Here is a 25,323-nt window from a genome sequence, read left to right as displayed (position 1 = left end):
TGTGTTTTGTCATGCGTTTTAACATTTGCATTTACAGGGAAGCAGTTTCCCTTAACTTTTTCATTAAAGTCCCAACTTTTAGGGCGCTGTCCCACGTTGCGTTTGACTCAACGCAAAATTTAATGCAAAACACCGGCGGCTCGTACCCGATCGCAGGCATTTCCATAGAAACGCCGATGCGATCGGACCACGGACCGCCCCGGTGGGCGCGGTTTTGTCTGCGTCTGTGTTTGCAAACGCAACGTGGGACAGCGCCCTTAGGGTGGTGACACACATGGTGTTTTTAGGCCGTTTTTTGGGCTGTTTTTAGTTTTTTTCTGATCGTAAAAAACCCATGCGTTTTTGACAGGATTGACCAATTATCTTAATTCAAACTGGTCAAAAATGCATGCGTTTTCAAAAAACAAATGCGTTTTTAAAAACGTCTAAAAACGCCACGTGTGTCACCACCCTTAATGCATTTTAAAGTGTTTTTTTCCAGCTGATTTACATTATTAAACACATATATGCAAATTGGTCTTTGACTGCCGACGAGGATTCGGAGATGCCGCGATTCACTAAGATCGTGCGTCCAATTTCCTGCATGTGTCGCTTCCCCGCTGAGGTCCACTGGAGTTCACCTTCTTCTTCCCGCTGCATGTTAGTGCTTGGTTTGCGACACAATTTTGAATGTTAAATCCTGTGCATTGTCCGAATCTGTCGTATTGTCCGATGGTCCGCCACCCTGATTTGTGTTGCGTGAAAGCCAGCGCCGATCCGCCATAATCCTGTCGCGTGCGACAAAAAAACCCTTCTAAATGCAGTGCACATCGAAAATCGTTGGATATTCCGATGATATTGTGGTGCGCGGACCCTTAGTAAATGAGCCCCATTGTGTGAAGGCGGCCTCAGGTTTGAGTTTTTCAGATGCAGTTTTTGATGCCCAAACCTGGAATGGAGTCAAAGTAGGAGGAGGAGCAGCACCTTTCAATTATTTGCCTCAACCCATTTTCACCCCACTCCTGCTTTTGGCTTCAAAAGCTGCATCTGAAAAACTGAACGTGTGGACGCAGCCTTACAATGGAAATGCAGGAATGCAATAGCCTTTTCTATTGGAAGGATCTGTGCTGGAGTTACTATTGCACCAATTACTGAGAACCGGTTGTACACGGGGATTGTGCAGCTCAGTATTTGTTTGGGGAACTCGTGATGTCAGGAGTGGGAGGTTCTGGTGTTGCAATCCTGAGCTCCTGCATTTGGTCTTTTTCCTGTCAGATACAGACCGTGCAGGACACCAGGCACAGGTGGGTTATTCTGGTAGTTTGATTCATTTCCAAGAAAAACACCTTGTAAAATACTTGTGATAAGTTTGCCTCCTCCTGTAATCACATAGGAGCAGGTGTATACGGAAAGTTAGTGCTCATAACTACTACTCATTGTGAGATACTACTGCTAGTAACTGAGCTCCCATAGCATAGGCACACCATCCGGATGCAGTCACAAGATGTGTATTTTTGGATGTTTTGGATTTTTTCTAATATAAACTTTTTTCCTTCTAGTAGAATGGATAAAGTGGTGTTCTGCCTCCTGGTTCTGGCTGGGATATGCTGTTCATCAGCTGTAAGTCCGACATCTCTAATATTATTCCTAAAAATAAATATAAGTATGGGAGCGGATTCTTTACTTGTTGGGCACTGGGTGGTGCAGTGAGAGAAATATCTAGGAGTGTTTTTTATTTTTTTGATCCTTTTTAAATTTTTTGAATTCGACCCACCCACAAAATGCATCTTTCCATATATTTTATTTGGAAAAATGTCTCTGATAAGTTTCACGTGCCGACTGCTCTATCCATCTCTATGGCGCTGACGGAGATTGTAGGGTATGATGTTCTGATGATCCACGGGGATCCCATCACTTAGGGTGATGCCACACATGGTGTTTTTGGTCCGTTTTTAAACATCCGTTTTCAGTCCGTTTTTTGGCTGTTTACCATGCATTTTGGCTGCTTACAACCTGCTTATCTATTAAGATAATTGGGAGAAACTGACCAAAAACGCCATGTGTGGCATCACCCTTAGACCCCCGGCCGATCACCATGTTAGCCCCTTGTATGTGGCTGTAGAACCCCTTTAAGATAAATATCCCCTATTATGATTAAAAAATGTAATGTTACCACCGATGTAATTAGGCTATCCTCCTTAGATGTTGTATTGAGTTTCAAAACGCAATGCGCAGCCACAAATCTTTGTGTTGCAAAACTCGAAATCTGCCCAATTAGGCATGTCCACATGTTTTTGTGGATCTGTAATTGCGGATTATTTAGAGTGATGCCACATGTTACGTTTTTTGGACCGCTTTAAAGCGTGCATTTTCAGTCCGCTTAAAAACGGATGCTTTTTAAAAACGGATGCGTTTTTGAATGTTTACCATGCGTTTGGCTGCTTTTAACCTGTTTATCTTCATTTTTAGAAGTGTAGGCAGCTGTGAAATGATTAAAACCAGCCAAACACATGGTAAACATTCAAAAACGCATGTTTTAAAACAGTCCGAAAACCCAACGTGTAGCATCACTCTTAGGCCAGCGGCACATGTGGTGTTTTGAACCCGTTTTTAGTCACAGCATATTTAGTCCATGAAAATGCATGACTAAAACGGGTTTGAAACGCCACAGGTGACACCTCCTTTAGGCCAGAAGCACATGTGCCGTTTTGAACCCGTTTTTGACCGGTTTTACCAATTATCTTAATTAAAACGGGTCAAAAACGGATGTGGTTTCAAAAAACTGCTTAAAAACAGCCCCAAAACGGGTTTAAAACGCCACGTGTGTGTCGCTGGCCTTAGGGTGATGCCACATGACGTTTTGAACCCGTTTTTGGTACTTTTTTTTTTAAGCAGTCCATCCAAAAACGTATGCGTTTCTGAAAAATGCATACGTTTTTTAACAGACTGCTTAAAAACGGACCAAAAACGGGTTCAAAGCACCACGATTGGCATCACCCTTACATTCAAACATACAGTAGTACGGCGGGCATACATCGGCGCTGCGGAGCCCATAGAAGTGTATGGGGGACGTATATCGGCCGTACATACGTCCCCCATACATGTGTGTGAATGTAGTAGGAATGAGCCGCCAGTGTTTTGCGTTAATTTAATGCAAAACACCGGCTGCTCGTTCCCGATCGCAGGCGTTTCCATAGAAACGCTGATGCGATCGGGCCACGGCCCGCCCCGGTGGATGCGGCTTTGTCTGCGTTTTCAAACAAGCGCTACGTTTGTCATCACCCTAAGGTCTCTGGTTTGTTTGATGGATTAATTTACACTGTGTTTGTATTCTTGGGTCTTGTCCTATTTTTAGCTGATTTTAGACTGTTTTTCATTCTGTTGCTTAGATACAACACATGTCCAGAAAATTAAATTATTGGTTTCTTGCCATTTTTTATAACACATTATTTAAGCCAGCCTCCCAGCTCACATACGGACCATTTTTGTAGATGATAAATAATAAAGAAACCTTTGTGTGAAAGGGGCCTTAGCGCTCAGTGGCGGATATATCCGCCACGGCGCTTATGCCGGCTCGGCTCTGGATCAGAGCCGAACCGGCATCGGGAAACACGGGGTGCCGGCTGTAACTAATAGCCGGCACCCCAGTGTAACACCCGCGGTCGGAGTGGGCTCCAATCGCGGGTGTGTAACCCGTTAAATGCCGCGGTCAGCACGACTGCGGCATCTAACATGCCTCTGGGGGGCTTTCCCCCACGATCGGCCCCCCGGAACCGTTTTCGGGGGACACCGATCGCTGCTATGGAAGTGCTGGGGTCCGATCTGGTCCCCAGCACTGCCTGCAGGCACTGCCAGTAAGATGGCGTCTGTGACGTCATCTTACTGGCATAGTGCCAGCCTATGCAAGTGCATAGGCTAACACTGATAATACCCTGCAATACATGATTATTGCAGAGTATTATCATGAACAACAATCAGATGATTGCTTGGTCATTTCCCATGGTGGAAAAAAGTGAAAAAGTAAAAAAAAATGTTATTCAATAAAAAAATAAAGTAATAAATCAATAAAAATGCCCATAAGCCCCATAACATATAAAGAGACATATAACCCCAAAAAAGTCTAAATCATAACAAAAACCCCACATATATAGTATCACCGAGTCCGTAACAACCCGTAGAATACAAGTAAAGCATTATTGAACCCGTATGATGAACGCCGTTAAAAAAAACCTATTGAAAACCCACCAAAAATTAACATTTTTACCTATTCAATCTTACAAAAAATGCCATCAAAAGTGATCAAAAAAACATATGTACTCCATAATGATACTGCTGCAAAGTACAGCATGTCCCGCAAAAAACAAGCCATCAACCAGCTCCCAAGTCAAAAAACTAAAAATGTTATGCCACTTGGAAGACGGCAATGCAAAAATGATAGATTTTTTCCCACATTACGGTTTTATTTGACAAATTTAGTAAAATGTAAGAAAATATATTCACTCTGGTATCCCCGTAATCGTATCGTCCCATAGAATAAATCTAACATGATTATTAGGCTAAACGGTGAACACGAAAAAAAAAAAAAGTCAAAAATCCAGTACAGAATTGATGCTTTTCTACTCATACCCTCAAAAACGAGTTCCTAAATTTTCAACAATAGGTGATACCAACCCCAAAATGGCAACACTGGAAAAAGCATCTCATCCCGCAAAATAAATGCCATCACATGGCCCCAATAACAAAAAAGCGAAAATTTATAGCCTACAAAAGGGACCAAAGAGGAAACTAAAATCCTGGCAGCTGCAGGTCCCTCCTTCCATTCTGTGCCTCGCTGTGCACCCATAAAAGAAGTAACGTCCACATGTGGGGGGTCGCTGCACTCAGGAGAAATTGCAGAACAAATTGTATGGTGGGTTTTCTATTTTTATCTTTTGGAAATGTGTAAATTTTAGGGCTAAATGGTCAAATTGTTCCGGTTATATGCTCAATCTAAATTTCACCTCCATTTTGATTCAATTACTGTGAAGATCTCAAGGGGTTAACAATCTTCCTAAAAGCTGTTTCTGATAGTTTGAGGGGTGCAGATTTGAAAATGCGTTGATTATATACGGGGGTTTTGATACTAAATATGTAACATTTCATTCAAAACTGTATTTATCCGCAAAAGAGTAAATTCTGAAAATACGGAAAATCGCTATTCGATTTGTAAGCCGAGCAACATCAAAATATATTATCCAGACATTTAAAAAATTATGAAAATGTAAAGTAGACACATGGGAAATGTTATGCAGCAACTTATTTAGGTGGTAAATCTATCTACCTGAAAATGTAATGATTTTGAATTTCAAAAAAGTGAGATTTTTCAAAAAATTCATCATTTTTTCTTTTTTTGGAAAATAAACGCAAAACTTATCAGCCAACATTTACCACTAAAATGAAGTACAACATGTGGGGAAAAAACAATCTCAGAATCGCTTTGATAAGTAACAGCGTTCAAAAGTTATAACCATATAAAGTGACGCAAGTCAGAATCCAAAAAATGGGGCTGAGCCTTAAGCTGTAAAATGGCTGCGTCCTTAAGGGGTTAAAAGACATTTACCATCAGGATCGAGGATTGTAAACCAAAACACAGACATCCAGGTGTATGCCCCTCAAGCATGAACTGCTCTTCTTTTAGCTTCTTCTGCCCTTGTTTTAAAAAATTATGCAAATGAGCCTGAGCAGCTCCATTAAGGGTGAATCCACACGTGAAGTTTTTCAGATGCAGTTTTTGAAGCTAAAAGCGGGTGTGGATCATAATGGGCGAGGGCATACAGTTGAAAGAAGTTGCTCCTCCTCTATTTTCACTCCACTCCTTATTGGCCATCAGAAACTGCATCTGAAAAACTGAACGTGTGAATGCACCTTAACAGCTATGGAGCTCAGATTCCCTAGGGCTAATTTGCATCATTTTAAACACCATTAAAAAAAAAAAAAAAAAAAAAGGGCAGAAAAAGCTAAAAGAAGAGTGGATCCTACCAGAGGGGACACACACCAGTATGTCAGTGTGCTTGCTTTACAATCCTTCATCCTGGTGGTTGATGTCCTTAAACTGAAGTGCTGCGGATAGATAGGATGTGTAAGGAATTTACACCTTGCAGTTAAGATTGAATTGTAAAGAGATGCATTCATTTTCAGATGAAGAGACATTTATTGAGGAGGTTTTAAAAAAAAATGTGGTAGTGATGCAGTTTTTACTGCAATTTCAACTGCATCTGTAAACCACATCCTGTCAGGCAGTGTTCACACAGTGTGTTTGTATAGCGCTTTGAAATATGAATTGAAACGCATTGGGGAGGGGAATGTCCCAATCATATATTCCTTTTGATTAAAACGCATTTATTTGGGAATGAACTCCATGGGGGTCATTTATTATGGCCTTTCAAATTGAAAACTGGCAGAGGTTTTTTTTTTTTCTTTCCTCTTTTGCACCTCGATTTATGATGCGTCTGCGCCACAATATTGGCGTTTTCCGACACTCTTGACTTGTCCAATCTTTGGGTGCAAAAATTGTGGTGCCACTTGTGAACACAAGAGTTTTCTGGCTCTTCTATTTTTCCGACTTGTTCTGTGGCGCAAAAAGAGAGCAGCTAAAAGCAAGTCAAGGAAGTTTTAAAACTTTTAGGGTGATGCCACACATGGCGTTTTGAAACCGTTTTTGGTCCGTTTTTAAGCACTCCATCAAAAAACTCATGCGGTTTTGTCCGTTTTTTTAATTGCGCAAATTAGGAAAACCTGTCAAAAACTGATGTGTTTCAAAAGCATGCGTGTTTAAAAAATGGATGCATTTTTTAACGGATTGCTTAAAAACGGACCAAAAATGGTTTCAAAATGCCATGTGTGGCATCAACCTTAGTCTGGGCACCAGTTCATTAACACTTTGTGCCACAAACTTGCATCCCACTGAAAAATATAGAATGTTTCCAGCGCCAACCTGCGCCCAAATCAATATATGTCTATGTGGTTTGCATTTGTTTTGCAGAATTTGCACAATTCTAGAACAGAAAAAAAAAAGTTGATGCAAGTTTTCATGGCCAACTTCTAGTGGGGAACACACAGAACAAGTGCAAGTGTTTCCATTATATCTTACCCCTGTATTGTCACTGTGTTCCACCACTCCTGGGTTTTGCTCCAAATAACTGAATACCTAACGTAGATGTGAATTGGGCATGAGGGCACATTCTCACTATACATCGCGTCACGTTTTTCTGTCCAAATGCTTCAACCTTGATCACATGTTGAAGTAACATTGCGTTTCCATTGCATTTGCTAAAACGCAAATTTACTTCAACATGTCATCAAGGCTTAAGCCTTTCCAATGCGTCAAAAACGCATGAGAAAACGCGGCGCCACTCATCATTTTTATCACTGACCTACTGATTTATTTTTGGACAAACACTTGATAAAAATGGTTCAGACTAGAAGAATTGGACACACACAGTCCAATAAAAGAAATGGAGGATGTGAGCTGATCCATTAAGTATCGCAAAGCATAAACGTGGGTGTGAGCCCTTAGAGCAGTGACGGCGAACCTTTTAGCTTTACCTTTTAACTGCAACCCAAACCTCCCCTTATTTATTGTGAGGTGCCAACTAAAAATTAAAGCAGTAACTTATGGCTCCCTGTTCCTCAACAACTTTCGATCATATTGGCCTTCTGAGGACAAGATGGAAAATCTGCATCATTTTAGCTTCTCTCCAGTGTCCCTCTGTACTTAGAGAATTGTGGGGCCTGCAGGAGGTCCTCCAAAGATAATTCGGCCCCGTCTACTCATTCTCCCTCTTCCTACAGTCACAAGTAGCGAAGTAAGTATCACTTTAATATATGACTGAAAGCAGCATCTTTTATGTTGCTTGGAACTGCAGGAAGATTCTTTGAGTTCTGTCTGGTGTGCTGGGGCGATAGCCCGAGTGCCAACAAAAAGGGCTCTGAGTGCCGCCTCTGGCACCAGTGCCATAGGTTCGCCACCATTGCCTTAGAGCATGTTCACACATGGCAAATTTGTTTAGTAGCACATTGCTATTTATTATGGAGTTGCAACATTAAGCACAAAGTTCTCTTGGGAGGGAAAATTTTTAGCTTTTTTTGTTTGTATAAGGTGCTTGTTACAATGTGGTTTTCATGGCTGACCAATGGCACAAGGGCATCTATGTGACTGCACCGGGGTTGAGTTAATGATCGTAGGAGGCCAAGGTTTGAATGTGCGTCTGCGTGTTGCTTTACATTTGTCAGGTGTAGGTGTGCTAGTTGTGTGCTCCGCTCTGCTGTTGACCAATGGATATCATGCTAAATGCAAATATTTGCACGTTACTCTTGGGATTACAGGTTATTCTCTCAGAAGATGATGTGGCGAGGTTACATTTTGTCCCGGGACCTGAAAAACTACTTGGGCATCCAGGAACTTATTATGCATTTTCCAATCTAATCTCCTTATCAGGTTTCCTGACTATTACTCATCTCCTCCTCATGAACACTTGATATTGTGTGACACATATTGTGAGCATACACAAAATGCTGGAGTTTCAGCAAAAGCAGATAAACTGGTTTTTCCATTTTTATGGCAGAAACACTTTCCAAAAATAGAAAAAAAAATACTTCCGGGGGAGGGGAATCAGGTCTTGGTTCCTGTGGTGGATCTCTATCCTGTGACGCTTAAACCTGAGCTGATCCCTTTGGTGGATATGTCAGATTTGGCTAAAAGGTGTACAATACAGAAAAATATTAATTTGCAGCAGTGATTGAGCTTATACCTTTTCTAAATCTTCTGCAGTGGATTTTTTAAAAATGTATTTATAGTTTTTGAATAACCTGGAACTGTAAATCATTGCAGGTTTCTGCGATGACTAACCGACAGCAACTATGCCACATGTGACGCTTTTGATAAATATCCTCATATGTGTAGAACAGAGTTGGACCAGACAGTGTCATGCTATGTCTTATACTAGGTTTATCGCTGTTTATGGTGCTGGAGGAGAAAACTGGTGTAATTCAAAGGGTTTGTCCCATGTTTTTAAAGGGACACTTCACTCACAGCTGATTCATTGACTGACCTTGTGCAGGGACTGAAGGAAGGAGCAGGACTCTAGGTCTTATCAAGGTTCATACAATGAAAATGAGTCATGCTCCTCCCTTCAGGCTCTGCACCAGACATTACTCAATGGAGTCAGAGCTGCAGATTCACAGGCTGTTACACTGTTGCAGCAGGAGCCCTTCAGACTCTTTAACATAGTTGATTTTAGAAGAAAGGAGACCATGGATAACAAATAAGAAGATTACTGCAGTCACAGTACCTGGATCTATAAGTAAGTGTCCCTGGTTTATCATACTTGAGTGTGATGGTAGATTTCTTTTAATTCACACAGAAAATACACATGAAATTTGTGCAAGTCAAATGCAGTTTTTTCGGTATGACAAAATGGAGCATGTACAGCTAGCCTAAACGTCTTATCAAATTATGCTAGAACCATGGGTGTCCAGTGATGGAAGAAAGATGTATTACCAAGCACAGCCATTTCTGTTAATTGGATACAGGCAGAATGACCTATGTCCAAGCGTTGTCCCTAAAATAGATGAGTGACTGGGTTGTCAAAAAGAGCAGGCAATGGGCCAAATGGTCAACAGCAGATTCTGATTCTGATACTGGAGTGGTCGTGGAGAGTGGTCCTTAGGAATAAAGCACCAGCCTGATGGAATATGCAGGCTGGAATAATTTGGATGGAGCTGTTTCCAAACTGTGGAAGCTGCAGCTCTAAGTCAGTCTCCTGACTCTGGTCCTGGCATTGGGTTCTGTGTCATCACTGAAGGTGTGCTGTACACTGTCTCTCTCTTCACTCAGACCATGTGGTCTGGACTACTGGCAGACTCCTGAGAAGGAGTATGAGGTCTGGACCATGTGCTCCCACTGCACAGAGGTTTTATGCCCCCCCCCCCCCCCCCCGGTCAGGTGGTAGCACCTCTCCAATCACATCCAGTTTACAATACATCCACATAATTGGATAACATCATTCACCCACTTAACTATATGTACAGCTGCTATTACGTAATGACCCAGTGCTAGAGATTTACTAGAGGGTTCATGACTCCCTCTGACTTCTCCTAACCTGGAGAGGGCGCTATTCGCAAACACCGGCCTGCCTATGTATTGGCAGGGGTGTTTCAGATAGACTAGCCATCAATATTTGCTGTACAGCCATCAAACCCCCAAAAACCCATTTGAGCTTATGCCACATAGTGCACAATGCCTGCTGCAGACATTCTGCAGCTTAAGCACTGCAATTCAGGTAAAATCCACAGCAAAGATTGACATGTTCTCAATTTAGACGCCACATTACCATGCTCCACATGCTACCATAGCTGCTGTGACTCATTGCTCCCCTCCCCCTACTCCATAGAGCTTCTATGTAATCCAACATCCTTGGAGAACATAATGTGCTACTTGCTAGTGAGAAAGTATCCAGGAAAAGTTTACAGCTTAGGATCAGATCTATTACAAAGTACAGGCAGTCGCTGTGTTACGTAGAGGATAGGTTCTTTAGGAACTGGTATCTAATGTGTAAAGGTGTGTGTGTGTGTGTGTCTGCGAAAGGAATCTGCACTGTCACATTTACAATTGCCAAATTTGGCGCAGTTGTTGCCTGTGAATCAGGGAATGTCACGTTTTGAGCTGAAATCTTCACCCCACACCTTCCCAAATCCTCTTCTTGCCACATACAGGAGCAATTGTCTGCTGCTGCTATTGTGGCAGTTAGAAGCTGAGGCGTGATTGTTTACTGTTCTGCCACAGGTCATTAATATGAGCTCTGAGCTTTGGTTGGTTACTATAGGCCAGTGATGGCGAACCTTTTAGAGATTGAGTGCCCGAACTACAACCAAAAGCCACATATCTTTCACAAAGTGCCAAAATGCCAATTTAAAATGGCTTATTGCTCCCTGCTCTGTTACAGGTTTCAAACGTATTGGCGTCCTGAGTACACCAATACAGTCGAAAGAAGGAGATATTTGGATTATCATTGTATCTTCCTTTTAAGGTCCACTTAACAGCATGAATCAAAGGCCCGGAGAACGGGCTTCAATGATAATCTGGCTCTGTCCACACCCTCCTTACTCCTTATGCACTTTAAGTCACTTTAAAATAGCGCTTAACGTGGCTCGACCTGGGCTGCCTGTGACTGCAGTCTTGCGTCCTGAAAGGCTGGGTAATGGCCTGGGTGCCCACAGAGAGGGCTCCGAGTGCCACCTCTGGCACCCGTGCCATAGGTTCGCCACCACTGCTATAGGCAATGAGTAGAAGACAACTTATGTGTGAGGTAAGATGGATAGGGATACAGTGATAGAGGGAGATTATCAGAAATGTTTAAGGTAAAACTCTTACAGTTGCCCATGGAAACCAATGAGAGATCAGCTGTAACTTTATAAGCAGCTGTGCAAAAAGGAAACTTGAGCTCCGATTGGTTGCCATGTTCTGCTTTCAGATACTTCCTTTAAATCTCCCCATAGACAAAGTGATAGTTGGAGACAGAGACAGTCACTGTTATGAGAGTGTCAGAGACAAAGAGTCACCGGAATGAGAGAGATTCAAAAAGTTTATAAAAAGGGATGGTCAGTGATAGTCTGACCGGAGGGCTGTCCTACAGCCTGGCAGGTCTCCAGCAGGCGGTGTGTGCAAGAAAGATGGAGGGAGAGGCTGAAGTACTGGTTCTCCCTGGTGCAACCCCTTTGGTGTCTGTAGTATGAGTCCCTGGGTAATAGATGGGAAGCCTTTGGTGTTACAGCCGTATCCAGGGAACAGACGGAGGCAGCGTTGTGCAAAATTATGCCGGATTACTGGAGTGGTCATGGAGAGTGATCCTCAGGAATAGATTCACCAGCCTGTTATTAGGTGCAGGCTGGGATGAAGCTGTGTCCAGATATGGAAGCTGCAGCTTTGTCCTGGGTGTTCTTTGTATAGCACTGAAGGTGTGCGTCACACTATCTCTCTGGTGACTGACAATTTGCTAGGAGTGCTCTGTAGGTAGAGCTGGTGGTAAAGAGGCCTTGCCCCTTCCTGTCCAGGGGTTTTGTTAACTCCTAGTCAGGTGGTGGCTCACTCTCTTCAATCACACTCCAGTTCATATGAAGGAATACAATTGGATGATAACTTTAGCATAGTTAATCCTTTCCTGCACAGGCAGTATCTACCGCTGTTAACCCCTGATGACCAGGTCTAGAACCTTCTTTGAGGGATCGCGACTCCCTCTGTCAGCTCCTAACCTGGAGAGGGCACTGTTTGCAACCACTCCTCTGACCATGTATTGGCAGGGGTGTTGCAGATAAATATAAAATATATTTTTTTAACTATTTTGTTGTAGCTAAGAGCAGTCATTTAATATCCCGGGCAGTGCTGAGAGCTACAGCTAGTATTTTATAATTGTAGCTAAATCTTTGTCTGTCATAGTAAAGCATCCAGAGAGCTTCACCAGAGGTCACAATGGGTAGAGAGGTCCGTCTGTTGATTTTATTCAAAGTTTGTTAAAAGTTGTTATTAAGCTGTTTTACAATTGCAATGTGCAACCAAATTCTAAGGGGTTTGGAGATCTATAGCCCAGGATTGTAGTGATTCTGGTGCTCTCCAAGCTGTTTCACTGTGCAGGAGCACATCTCATCCTCTCCCTGCTTTCTCATAACTTCTCCCTCTGTCTGCTGTAATCTCACACAGTTACCATAGACCTTCCATGCTGCAGATTCGTAGTCTGCTACACTGTGTAGGAGCACTTTCATCTCCCACTGTGTCTGACTGAAACTTCCTCTGTTGCTGTGAGATGATGTCAGGCAGAGGGAGGGGTGGGGGAGACAGTGAAGCTGCAGCACAGAGTGGCTCTGGTAACACCCCCAGGACTCATTAGCATAGTTGATTTCAGAAGGAAAGAGGCCATGGATAACAAATATAAGAAGATTACCACAGGTAGGGACCCAACTTTGGTTCACTCCACTTTGCTCAAAGGATGTGTCATTTAGGTGTCAGGTGAGTTGACTAGAAAATTTGTCAAAACAGATTGCATGAATGGGGCCTGTTGTAATGCAGAGCTCTCCGGGTCTCATGTACTGTAGAGAAGAGCAGAGTGCTATGTCACTATGTCACCCTTGGTCTAATTAAAAGGAGTGTGACCTGGAAGTTCCAGGATTTAGTTTAATTAAAGGGTTAGTCTATTGGCAAATGAACTTGTGCTTTTCAAAGTCCACAAACAACACTCCTTATGGCAATAGACAAAGACTGCCCAAGCTGCAAACTCAGCCAGGAACAAGACCTGCTCCATGAGTTGGCTCATACCGGGGAAAACATATAGGGATGTGTGCTACTGATACTTCCAAAATGCATGTTCCTGTGCATGGAGCCTTACTCTGACTCACGGCATGAAGTTGCAAATGACTTTTGCAAGCACTTTTTGTGGTTGTTTTTGGTGGTTTGTGCCTATGGGAGACACATGTTTCTATATATCTCGTTAGTTATGTGAATGATTAGGCTATAGAAGTTGCATATCCCTTTATTCTGGTTTATTTTACTTATCGATATAGGAGATATACAGTTGGAACGGAGTCCGGGTGGCGGAGCTCAGTTCTGGGCTTAAGTCTCTGTACTTGCCCTGGGTGAAAGGCAGTAGGCCTGAGACACTTGAAGTTCCTGGAGTTGGAACAGTGGGCATTGCAGACAGACTATAAAGTCTGGTTCTGTCTCCAGACTCTTAGGCTCTGAACAGAGAGCTAGGACAGACCATGTGCTTCCACCCAGCAGAGGTTTATATACACCTTGGTCCAGTGGTAGCACCTCTCCCAATCACCTTCCAACTTGTATTGCAAGAATATAATTTGAACTTTCCACTCATGTCTCCAGGACTTCTCCAGAGCGGCTCAGATTCTCTGGAATGTCCTACCCCGGACAATTAGACTAATACCCAGTTACCAATGCTTCAACTACTCTCTAAAAACCCCTCTCTTCAGGCAGACTGATTATATTCCCTAACTGCATGTAACTTTCCCTCTTTCGTTTCTGGAAGAAAAAAAAAACACCCCTGTGTATACCTCCTGTCTGTTATCCTGCAAGCTCTATATGCCAATTTACAGGCTCCTCTGCAGTCCTATTCACCTTGGACTCTGCATTTATATTATGGTGGGCGAAGTTGCAAATGACCTTCTGATCTTTACAAGCACTTTTTGCAGTGGTTCCTGGAGGTTACATGTTTCTAAATATCTAGTTAGTTATGTGAATGATAAGAGGTTGCATATCCATTTAATTCTGGTTTATTTCACTTGTCCATACAGGAAGTGGATTTTGAAGAATTTGCATCAGATACAACAACAGCAACACCGCCTACAACTCCTCACACAGAACCCACAGAACCCGCTGTAGTGGACTCTACCTCAGACAGTCTGTTAGATCTCTACCCTCATCTAACAGAATTCTTCACAACTACTACATCAACAGCCTCACCAGAAGACAATGGCGAACATGAGCCAACAGATGAAAATGAGCCTACAGAAGCACCTCAGAATGAGCAATCCTTGAATGATGAGGACCCTGTGTCCTCCTCATCATCTGAAGATGTTTGTGAAGGAGAGCTTTCACAAGCAGATATACAAACATTTGAGAAGGCAATGAATGATTTTAGCAAGGACCTCCTAAAGCAGGTCCATCTTGCATCTAATACTCCAAATGTAGTGGTGTCCCCTTTCAGTATTGCTCTTGGTCTCTTACAGCTGGCACTAGGTAAGGACTTTCAATCTGTGCTTTCTGGTTAAACTCATTGCTAAGTATGGTGGCATCTTAACAATGTATGTATTATGTTTTATTGGGGCATAATCCTATATAACCCTGTTATTATCCCCTGTGGAATTTAATCAGATGGATTTCAGATGTAAAGTGTATTGACTTATCTAGTCCAAACTTGACTTTGGAGCAATTTTGCTTTTAGACAAATTGTGATATTGTATTTATTAAAAATGTTTCACCACCTCCATCAACTCTTACTATATACTTTAATAGGTGCCTTTTCACAGATTCTGACGTAGTTTGATTTTCTCTTTAGCCCCCACCATTACCGAGCAATCATTTTCGATCTATTTAGCTGTCGACAGTGCAAGTCTCTCTGCTCTATATCAGGACCATGGTTGATCAGTAGAGGGCACAAATTGATCTGAGTGAAGTTGGCCCCCCACCTTGTTCAAATCAAACAAAATTGGTGTCAAACGTTTGTGCTATGTTTGTGCTGGTTTGTGCAGCAAAAATTTTCGTTTGTGCCGCTATCGTTTTTTAGATATTAATGAGAGTTTCCAGAGGTCAGCAGAGGTCAAACAGCCCCCCCGCCCCCCACATTGTCCAAACCAAACAAAACTGGTGCCTAACAATTCTGCTACGTTTGTGCTGGTTTGTGCTGCTCAAATTTTTGTTTGTGCTGCTTTTGTTTTGAATATATGAACAAAAAATGAAAGGGCAAAAATTCAAGCAGCCCCCCCACATTAACCAGATCGAACAAAACTGGTGTCAAACGTTAGTGCTCCATTTGTGCTGGTTTGTGCAGCAAAAAATTTCATTTGTGCTGCTATCATTTTTAATATATTCATACTTTTTTCCAGAGGTCATCAGAGTTCATTTCTTCCAAAGTACAATGTGTTTGCTAGCTCCCCCTGGTGATCAAACTAGGGAAGTGTCACTAAGTTTGTTTTTTACCAGTTCATCCTAAACACCTTTAACCTATGTAAACACCTGAACATACCGTAAAAATGATAGCGGCACAAATGAAAATTTTTGCTGCACAAACGTAGCACTAACATTTGACACCAGTTTTGTTTGATTCGCTTAATGTGGGGGGGGGGGCTGCTTGAACTTTTGAACTTTAATTTTTTTTGTTTATTTATTCAAAACAAAAACAGCACAAACAAAAATTTAAGCAGCACAAATGTAGCAGAATTGTTAGTCACCGGTTTGGGCGAGGTGGGGAGGCTGGTTGACCTCTGATGAACTCTGGAAACTCTCATTAATATCTTAAAAACGATAGCAGCACAAACAAAAATTTCTGCTGCACAAACGTTTGACACCAATTTTGTTTGATTTGAACAAGGTGGGGGGGGGCAACTTCACTCAGGTCACAAATTGGCATATTGGGTACTGAAACCATACTAATTAGGCTTGCTAATGTCAGATGCATGGTCCTGGGTCAGATAAGAGAGACTGGCACTGCCCATCTTACAGTAGAGAGCAGAACGTGGTGGATGCTCCAGAATCTGTGGCACAATGCCTGTTAAGAGTTAGGATTGGTGAAGGTACAACAATGCAACATTGGTTAAGGGATGTATCTTAAATTTGACCAATAAGGCAAAGATATTTGTATCTAAAGATGCTATCTATAACTGTGGTGTGTTAAAGGATCCTTTTATATTTAGGTGCAGAAAACCAAACTGAAAAGGTTATTCTGGAGGCACTCCACCTGGAGTCATTACAATGTCTTCACGAGAAGTTACAAAAGGTGACAAAGCGACTGGTGGAAACTTCTTTAGCTGTAGCAACTCGCATGTATGTCCAAAAAGGTGTGTCTTGAATTGGGAAGGATCCCAATGTTCTGTGATTATTTGTGACCTTTGTTTTGGCTATAATTACAATGTTATCTAATAACAATGGGGCCAATGTTTTAAGACTTGTGCTTTGTACCAAGTCAGAATAACTCGGACGTTTCAATATCTTAGTAACTTTGGCAATATAATTGAAATCTCCTTGGCTGGTGTAGATTTCTGCTATAAGCTCCGTCAGTGTTCTGGTTGATTTGGCTGCCCAAGGCATTTTGGCCCTTCCTAGTCCACATTTTTCAAAGGTACCACAAAAATGCCAAGTAGTTGGTATGTCCATGGGGTGCAACAGAAATTGTGACTTTTATATGCCTTGTATACCAAAAAACTGGAATGATATGTTGGGGCATGTTGCGTAAGCCCTGGCATGCATGGTGCATCAATATAATTTATACGTGTTCTGCATTGTGACTTCTTCTTTCTCTTTTACTTAGGTTTTCGTATTAAAAAAAGTTTCCTCAGGAAATCTGAGAGGATATATGGTACAAAACCTGTGAACCTCAAGCATAGTATGCAACAGAATGTGGATGCTATAAACAAGTGGGTTAAGGAGGTCACCAGAGAACAAATCCCACAGTTTCTCTCCAACATCCCTTCCAATGTTGTCATAATGCTCCTCAATGCTATACATTTCAAAGGTAATCCTGTACTTGGATTGGTGGTTGATTTGTTGCACCTCCTTTTTGATCAGTATAATATCAACATCACCAAGTGAGGTGCTGTATGATGGATTAAAGTGGTTTTAATTTGAAATTGATGAGCCATCAAAAAAAAGGAAAAGTGAAATGGTCTCCACCAAATCCTTGGATCCACTTAGAAAAAAAGTGTCCTTTTTAGTAGAATTGAAAACGCATCCAGCACCAGTATTCAACAAAACATAGTCCAAAACTTTTATTTGTTGTTTCAGCATTCATTTGCATCTTTCACCCTTTGCCACCAGGGCCACTTTTTATCCTCCTGATCTTTTGAATCTGTCACTATAAATGGTTATAACTTTGGAACTCTTTAAGAAATCCAGGTGATTTTGAGATTGTTTCCTTGTTACACATTGGACTTTATGTTAGTTAAACAAATGTGGATTATTGTTTTTGTGGGATAAGAAAATTTGCTAAAAATGTCAAATTCAGAATTTTTCTGTTGACTGATCTAGTTAAAAGGATCAAGAATAGGTGATCTTTTTAGTGGTACATTTTTTTTTATCACGTTTTATAACTTTTTTGTGAAGGGACTTGATGAAAAATCATTTTGGGAAGTTTTCTGTTCACGGTGATACCAATATGTGTATTTTTTAATTTTTGTGATGGCATCAGACGCTTGATTGCCATGGAAACCCCAAACACGATGCATTGAAGTCTTATTGAAGCGGGCAACATGAAGAAGCTTGCTGTGGTCATGCTTGAGATTACTCTGATCATGGTTGTTACAGGAGGGTGTCGGCTGTAAATTAGCGCTGCTTATGGTGCCAGATCCGCTTGTGGGACGATACCATAAGCTTGCCGTGATAGTGCATGTTGCAGGAAGTCACTTAAGTTACTCGCCTGCGCCCATGACTACCGTTGCAGGTGAAGCCTGAAACGTATTGGTATGTTCCTGTTATATGGTAAAAGATGCAATCTTTTTATTTAAAGCTTGAACTTATAATTACATTTTGGAATGTACTTTGATGAATACTGGTGCTGGATTAGTTTTCAGTTCTATTGACAAGCTATCCCAGAAAAAGCCTTTATACACCGAATGCAGCAGAGTATATGGTAAGTCAATGATATGTTTCTGAAATGTTAAACTATGCTGATCAAACTAAATGTCAAATTTTTAAGCCCCGTTCCACAACCTCTTCCCTACCTCGGGAAATATAATCAAAGCAGATCGCTGTCACAGAACTGGCTTATCCATCATAGAATTGTCTTAAACCACTCTCGTCTCTGCAGCAGAAACATTGGGGGAATTTATTATTATGCACCAAAAGTATGATATTTTTAATAAATATGACTCTGTAGCATTGCAGCATAGTATATTGGTAGACAGACCGTCCCTGGGTTACGTATATTATATGTTTGATGTCGGTACAGGTATACATTCTAAGTATATCTCTAGCCAAATAATTTTTGATCCCTTTGACAATTGAATTTTAAAAATTTTGGGTTGTTATGGAACATGGATTAACAATGAAGCTTACAGTTGATCATTGCAGTCTGGGGCAAAAGTTCAGTAAGTTACTGGTGTCCAGAGAGCTTCACCAGAGGTTACAGTGGGCAGAGAGCAGGACCGCCAATAGGAAGTTTGGGGTTCCTCACTGGAAAATTTTGCGGGTTGCCACTACCCACAGAATGATAATACACCCCTGTGTGCACAGTGAATTCCCTGCACCCTGGAAGGGAGGAGGGTTTTTTGTGAGTTGCGTCACCTTCTCCGCCTTGGGGGGGGGGGGGGTTCCCTGAACACCGTCACACAGTCACACTAAACCCCCCTGATCGTGGCTCTGGTAGAGAGGTCCCTTTATAACTAAGAGTCCTCTGTAGGTCTGGTGCCTCTGTAAGTTGGGGGCTGCCTGTAAACAGGCTCTAGTTCTCCACCAGTTCACAACAAGCAAAAATGTGGATTCACAGATACTTATAAGACTTCCATACAAGAGGATAGAGAGTGCATCGAAGAACACACTTCTGGCATATTTGGCATATCCAATGTACAATACACACCTTTTGTTTGCACTTGCCATGTGGACTATGACCGTTTTAATAAATTATCTATTTTCACAGGAATTTGGAAAAATAAATTTGACCCTTCTAGGACTATAGCCGATGTTTTTTATGTGAATGACGATGAGTCGGTGATTGTGGACATGATGCTATCAACAAAGTATCCCCTAAGTTATTTTCCACATGATAAGCTAGACAGTTATGTAAGTGCTCAACATATATTAAATAAACTTTAGTTTACAACATTTTATGTATTTTTTGTAAAGCCTACAGAAGAAGTTCTTGAATACCTCCTTAAGAATAAATTTAAGGTGGTTTTCGGTACTTGCAATAAAAGTAAGAATACTGTCAAAAATGGAAGTATTAGAGGGTTTGGAGAAAAACAAAGCAAACGATCCAGCTTCCAAGGATGCAACAGAAGAATCTGAGCTGACTCTTGTTTACTCTATTAGAGGGTTGGTTCCATTTTTTTCAAGTTATCCCAAATCCACAGGATAAGTGCTAACAAGGTGACCATGAGGGTTGGACTGCAAGGAGCCCCACTGATCACCAGAATGGACCCTCCCAAGGACCAGAGAACAGGGACGCTTTTCCCACTAAATCAATTATATGAGAGTGTCGGAAATCTCTGAGTAAACCTCACAGACAGTGAGTAGGATTGCTGGCAATGGCTTATCTGTACTTGGCAATTTACGATGCTCCCATAAAATTAAATGTAGTGGCAAGACGCATGTCTGTGGATAGTATTTAGCTGCTTTTTTTTTTTTTTTTTTTTTTTTGCAAGCTCTAACTTACTGGTGTGTGCCCCTCTGGCAGGATATGCTATTACTTAAGCTTCTTATGCCCTGTTTTTTTAAAAGACGAAAAAAGCTTTTAAAATTATGAAAATGAGCTTAAGGGGCTCCAGGCGCAATAGGTGTCAATGTAACCTGGTACCCCTCAGGCTCATTTGCATAATTTTATAGGGCGCTTAAAGAAGAGCGGATCCTTCCAGAGGGGACACAGACCAGTATGTGTGATTGTTTTACAATCCTTGATTCTGGTGGTAATTGTCCTTTTAAAATGTACAAAATCTAATGTGGATGATTTACAATGTCCTTATCGTCTAGCACAACTGGATTTAACATACAATACTTTCTGCATTGATTGATAATATTAGTATAATTTTTATAATTTTGTAGCATCTTTATGAGAATGTGAATACAGGGTCAGACTTTAATGACTAGGGCCCTAATATAAAACTGGAGACCTTGTCAGTTACTTGCTGGCTGGCATTTTCCTTTTAATTAAGTCCCACTTAATTATATGAGCCATATTATTATGCAAATACAGAGGATGGTAGAGATTGTGCATACAGAATATGTGTATGAAGTACAGGGAATGTACTTTGTCATTTACCACTCATACAGGGGTGGGGGCCCATTGGTGGATTAACCGGTGGGTCAGTCTGAGATTAGATACCTGTATATAAAGAGAATCATAGTCTGTCCTGCATAAAGTCCTCTATTATTTTCTGTCTAGCAAATCTGAAAACTGGATTGAAATCCTCTTTAATAAAAAGTATTTTTACAAATTGATGTATTTAAAGAATGATGTCCTCTCTCTCCTTTCACAAGGTGGCCAGATTACCATTTAAAGGAAATATGAGTTTGGTTGTCGTCATGCCACAACAGTCCAACTGGAATCTCTCCAAAATATTAGACAACCTGAACAGAACTGAGATTTATCAGAAATTCCATAAGGAGACACCAACAATCCTAAAGATTCCTAAATTAAATCTGGATTTTAAGCTCGAACTCACTCATGTTCTGACCAATCTTGGTAAGAGTTTTGTTTTGTTACAAAGCGATCCCTGTCCGAGCTTTCTTTTCAGTGTCGGACTGGCACACCAGAGTACCAGAGAATCCTACGGAGGGCCCAGGCTCAACCCAATACTGAACCCCAGAGGTCCATAGGAAAACAACACAATTTGGAGGGTGCTAGAGTATATATCCTGGGGGATAATGAAGAGTGGGCCCCCAGATAGATTTACTCTGGTGGGCCTAAGGAAACAGAGTCCGACACTGGGTCTTTCTCTTCCATTGTCTTTTTACTTTGTAGGGGGCTCCAGGTATATTGTGGTAAATTCCTAATTTGGCTATGGCAGATAGTACCCACAAGGGACCATCACATAATAACTATACTGTTTTTAAGGTACAATAATATATTCTCTGTGCAACTCTATTATTGCCCCTGTAAATTTAGGTGTTTAGGTTTGAAAACCTGTCTCTTTCTTCAGAGGTCTTATTTGTCAGATCCTGGGGACACTTGGTCCTTAACTGTGGTTAAGGCCATGCTAACATTAGTAAATCATATCTATTTTATCTATATACATATTTTTTAGGCCTAATTGATCGGCCTATTTATATTCCTAAAAGTTTACTTTTAGGAATCAGACTCAAATTGGTCCGAACCAATGTTACTTAATGGCTATACTCTTGAGGAACATCTCCCCCATTCTTACTAAAACTTCTTGAATAATATTTTTTTGCTTCTTTTTTCTTTATAGAAAAGTAGATATTTAAAAAAAAAAATCTATTCCCTATTCTACAGGGAAATGATCTATTCTAGTCCTTTAATGTTTTAAATGGATTCCAACAATGTATGATTTTTATTTTCTGAACATCCTTTGCATTGGGTTGCATTGCATATCATTTATCTGCTCAATTTATCATTATTATTATCATTATTATTATCATTATTTCATTATTATTATCATTATTATTATTATTATATTTTTTTTTTTTATTTTTTTTTTAATTATTATTTTTTTATTATTATTATTTTTTTTTTTTAGGTCTTGGCCAGTTGTTCAGTCATCCAGATTTGAAAGGAATTTCGGATGAGCCTTTGTGTGTCACCAGTGTTGAACATCAGTCCACAATGCAGTTGAATGAGGAAGGTGTTGAGGCTGCTGCTGCCACCGCATCAGTTATGTCGCGATCGATATCTACTCTTACCATCAATCATCCGTTCCTGTATTTCTTGTTCGATGATATCACCGGTCTGCCCCTATTCCTCGGATATGTTCGTAATCCCAAACCGGGCTTTCAAAAAAAGAGAAGAGGGCCATTCAAACCAGAACTTCTGCCCAAGGGTTCCATACCCAAATAAGAAAGGAAGAAGTGGTAGCTCCTGGAACCTCCTTTATTGTCATTTGGTATGAGTTATGGAAGGACTAGTAGGTCTGGATTGGTCTCATTTTTCTTTGTTGTTTTTTGTTTTTTTTACATTTGCCAGAATGTCTACTAAAAAATACAGGACTTTTGTCTTGGATAAATCTGGCAACATTCACAAAGTTTTGTATTGCAAGATCTGGCATGCATCTTCCCGGAAATGCCAATATTTATCCTTTATACATTATGTGACCAACTTGTATCAATTTTTACCTGTTAAATAAATCTATTGAAATATTATTTTTTTCTATTGTATTGCCACATTTTGGCTTTAATGAAAATGTTGAAAACTGGTCTAAGGCTACAGACCATCACTTTTGTGTGAAGGCACCTAGAGGAGTTCTGCACCATACAACAGAGCTTTATGGACTTTGTGCCCCCATATGCAATCCTATGCACCTACAGACAGTGGTGCCGATTTTATTACTAGGTTTGTGCTTATTCTCTCTACTAGTGAATTTGGCATTGGCATTCAATCTGAATACCTGTTAAACAATGTGGCAGGGGGAAAACCCAACCCTTTTAAGGGCTCCAACAGCTGTGACTCCTACTGATCACAAGGGCGGCACCCCAGGGGTCCCGTTTTGGCTGTCTATTAGAATGCTGGAGAGAGCTGATCCGAACTTAACACACATGTGAATGGAGCAGCAGGAGGCATGATCACCTTACTGTACCACCCATTATTGAGAGCAGAACTTCCATTCTCTGGATTGCTGGGGGTCCAATCTCATGAAAAGTGAGGGTCCCAGTAGTTGAAATGTGGAATAACTTAAATAGTACAGCATGCCTCTCTCTAAACGCAAATATGGTATGCTCTAGTGGGATAATTAAAGCTCATACTACCTGCCTTTCATTAAAAAAAAAAAAACTCTTTTAAAGTGTACACTGTAACTTGGGTCAAAAGACTTTTTGGGGGCTATTGCAATACCAATCATATGTGTGTTTAACTTTTTTACATGTTTGTTTTTTCTTTAAAAAACTTTTTATTATTTTTAATAGAGAACATCACATTGCAATCTTTTAATATGTAATCTCTTGGAAATAGACATGTTCATTGTAGCACTGGGGGACGCTCTGAGGCTGTCTACCCCGAAAACAGTCAGCAGGATGCAATGCTGGCCATAACCAGCATTGACAGTGGTCTCTAAATGGTTAAACAGGTGCATCAGCAGCATTTGGGACAGGAAAGTGGCAGAGATCGCACTGGGCACAGCTTTTGTATGTGCACAATCCCCCAATGTAACTGTATGTCCAAATGCAGAAACTCACTGCTGCTTTGGACATAGTTTGGCTGCAACAGGTTAATGAATTAATGGGAGAAAGTCCCCATATCTAAGGACTAACCAGAAATTAATGTAGATAAAGTATTCAGTCTACACAACCTTTGTTATGTTGTTGCGTTCAGTTTAGGGATCCAACCCCAGAAATTAATGGACGTCTGGAATAGAATGTTAACGCTGGGGAACCACGATAACCCAGATGCCTACAGATGCGTAAAAGTGAAGCTACAAAACCCGATGACTATAAAGGGCAGTAGACCGGAGCAGCTGTTACTACAGACTGACAATGTTGTTAAACCATTATCCTTTTATTAACATTTTACACTGTCAAATTTTACTAACAATTGTTCAATTAATTATTCAAGTACAAAAAGGGCATTTTAATGGTCCCCAAAAGCAAAATGTAGAATAACGTCAGATGAGTTAAATCCACAAGGATGACTTGGGAGTGAAAGGGCGAATCCCATCACTTAAAAGTTCATCATTTATTATGTTAATGGTTATTTTCTGAAATAATCATTAAAATCTTAAGGCTGAGAGGGGTTATTGTAAATGAGTCCGCACTTAATAACTAACTTCGTAAACTTGTAGGAAGCAATTGATGTTAATTTATGCTCTAGATGTAATTAGCACCAGTGTAATTATGATTTTAGTGCCAGTCAGATGCCTGATTACAGCTCAGTCCTACCTTATGTAAGGCAATCAATTGGCAATCACTTAGTATGGACATCCTGCACCATATGAACATGAAAGATGCTTATTAATCCAAATGTGATAATTATCTGAAGAGTGAAATATTATCTTAACTGCTTGAGGCCCACCCAGTCTTTTACTATATTTCAGGCCAATTTTCTGCTACTTTCTAGTTGTACAACCAGGAAGAACTTCCTGGTTGTATAACGATCAATGAGCATTTCAGTGCAGGAAGGGTTTTATATCTATCTATAATTTGGATTTGGTTTTAGGTCCTTGTGTGTGACGCAGCAGTCATTGGCGCGTGAGTGCATCTCACACAATGATAGCACACTGGCCACCTCTTTGCAGCCTATCTGTTGTTTGCAGCTATATAACACACACATAGGGTGCTGTCATTCTGTAGGAAGCTTCATTGTTTACTTCCTGTGGATTAACCCCTACGGGACACAGCATCTTTTGGCCTAAAGGACGCGGCCCCATTTTTCAAATCTGGCCTGTGTCACTATAAGTGGTTATAGCGTGGGAACGCTATGAGATATCCAGGGGATTTTGAGATTGTTTTCTCGTGACACATTGTACTTCAAATTAGTTTAAAAATTTGGATGAAATCTTTTGCGTTTAGTTATGAAAAAAAACAAAATTTGGCAAAAATTTTGAAAAATTCTTTATTTTCAACGTTCTAAATTCTCTACTTTTGATGCAGACTGTCATAGCACCCAAATAAATTCATAACTTACATTTCCCAAATGTCTGCTTTATGTTGGCATGGTTTTTTCAGATTCCACATATTTTACTAGAATGTTATGAGGCTCAGAATTTGGGTGC

At 40.8% G+C, this 25,323-nt stretch overlaps 1 protein-coding gene across 2 annotated transcripts; it reads left to right on the top strand.

The window, feature by feature from the left end:
* Positions 1-1,082: 1,082 nt before the first annotated feature.
* On the top strand, positions 1,083-22,762 carry SERPINF2 (serpin family F member 2). 2 transcript variants are annotated; one of them, XM_072138117.1, is made up of 8 exons: positions 1,083-1,283; positions 1,539-1,599; positions 14,314-14,758; positions 16,432-16,575; positions 17,046-17,249; positions 19,368-19,510; positions 20,924-21,128; positions 22,144-22,762. In XM_072138117.1, exons 1-8 carry the CDS (start codon positions 1,189-1,191, stop codon positions 22,458-22,460), a joined length of 1,614 nt encoding a protein of 537 aa, XP_071994218.1. In that variant the 5' UTR covers positions 1,083-1,188; the 3' UTR covers positions 22,461-22,762. The 2 variants fall into 2 exon arrangements, with proteins under 2 accessions (XP_071994218.1, XP_071994219.1); XM_072138118.1 differs by having other exon boundaries at positions 1,084-1,283; positions 1,542-1,599.
* Positions 22,763-25,323: the final 2,561 nt, after the last annotated feature.

This window comes from Engystomops pustulosus, chromosome 2 (genome assembly GCF_040894005.1).
Source record: "Engystomops pustulosus chromosome 2, aEngPut4.maternal, whole genome shotgun sequence".
Taxonomy (NCBI): domain Eukaryota; kingdom Metazoa; phylum Chordata; class Amphibia; order Anura; family Leptodactylidae; genus Engystomops; species Engystomops pustulosus.
Note: the sequence above shows the minus strand (reverse complement) of the source record. Positions and strands in the feature narration are given on the sequence as shown.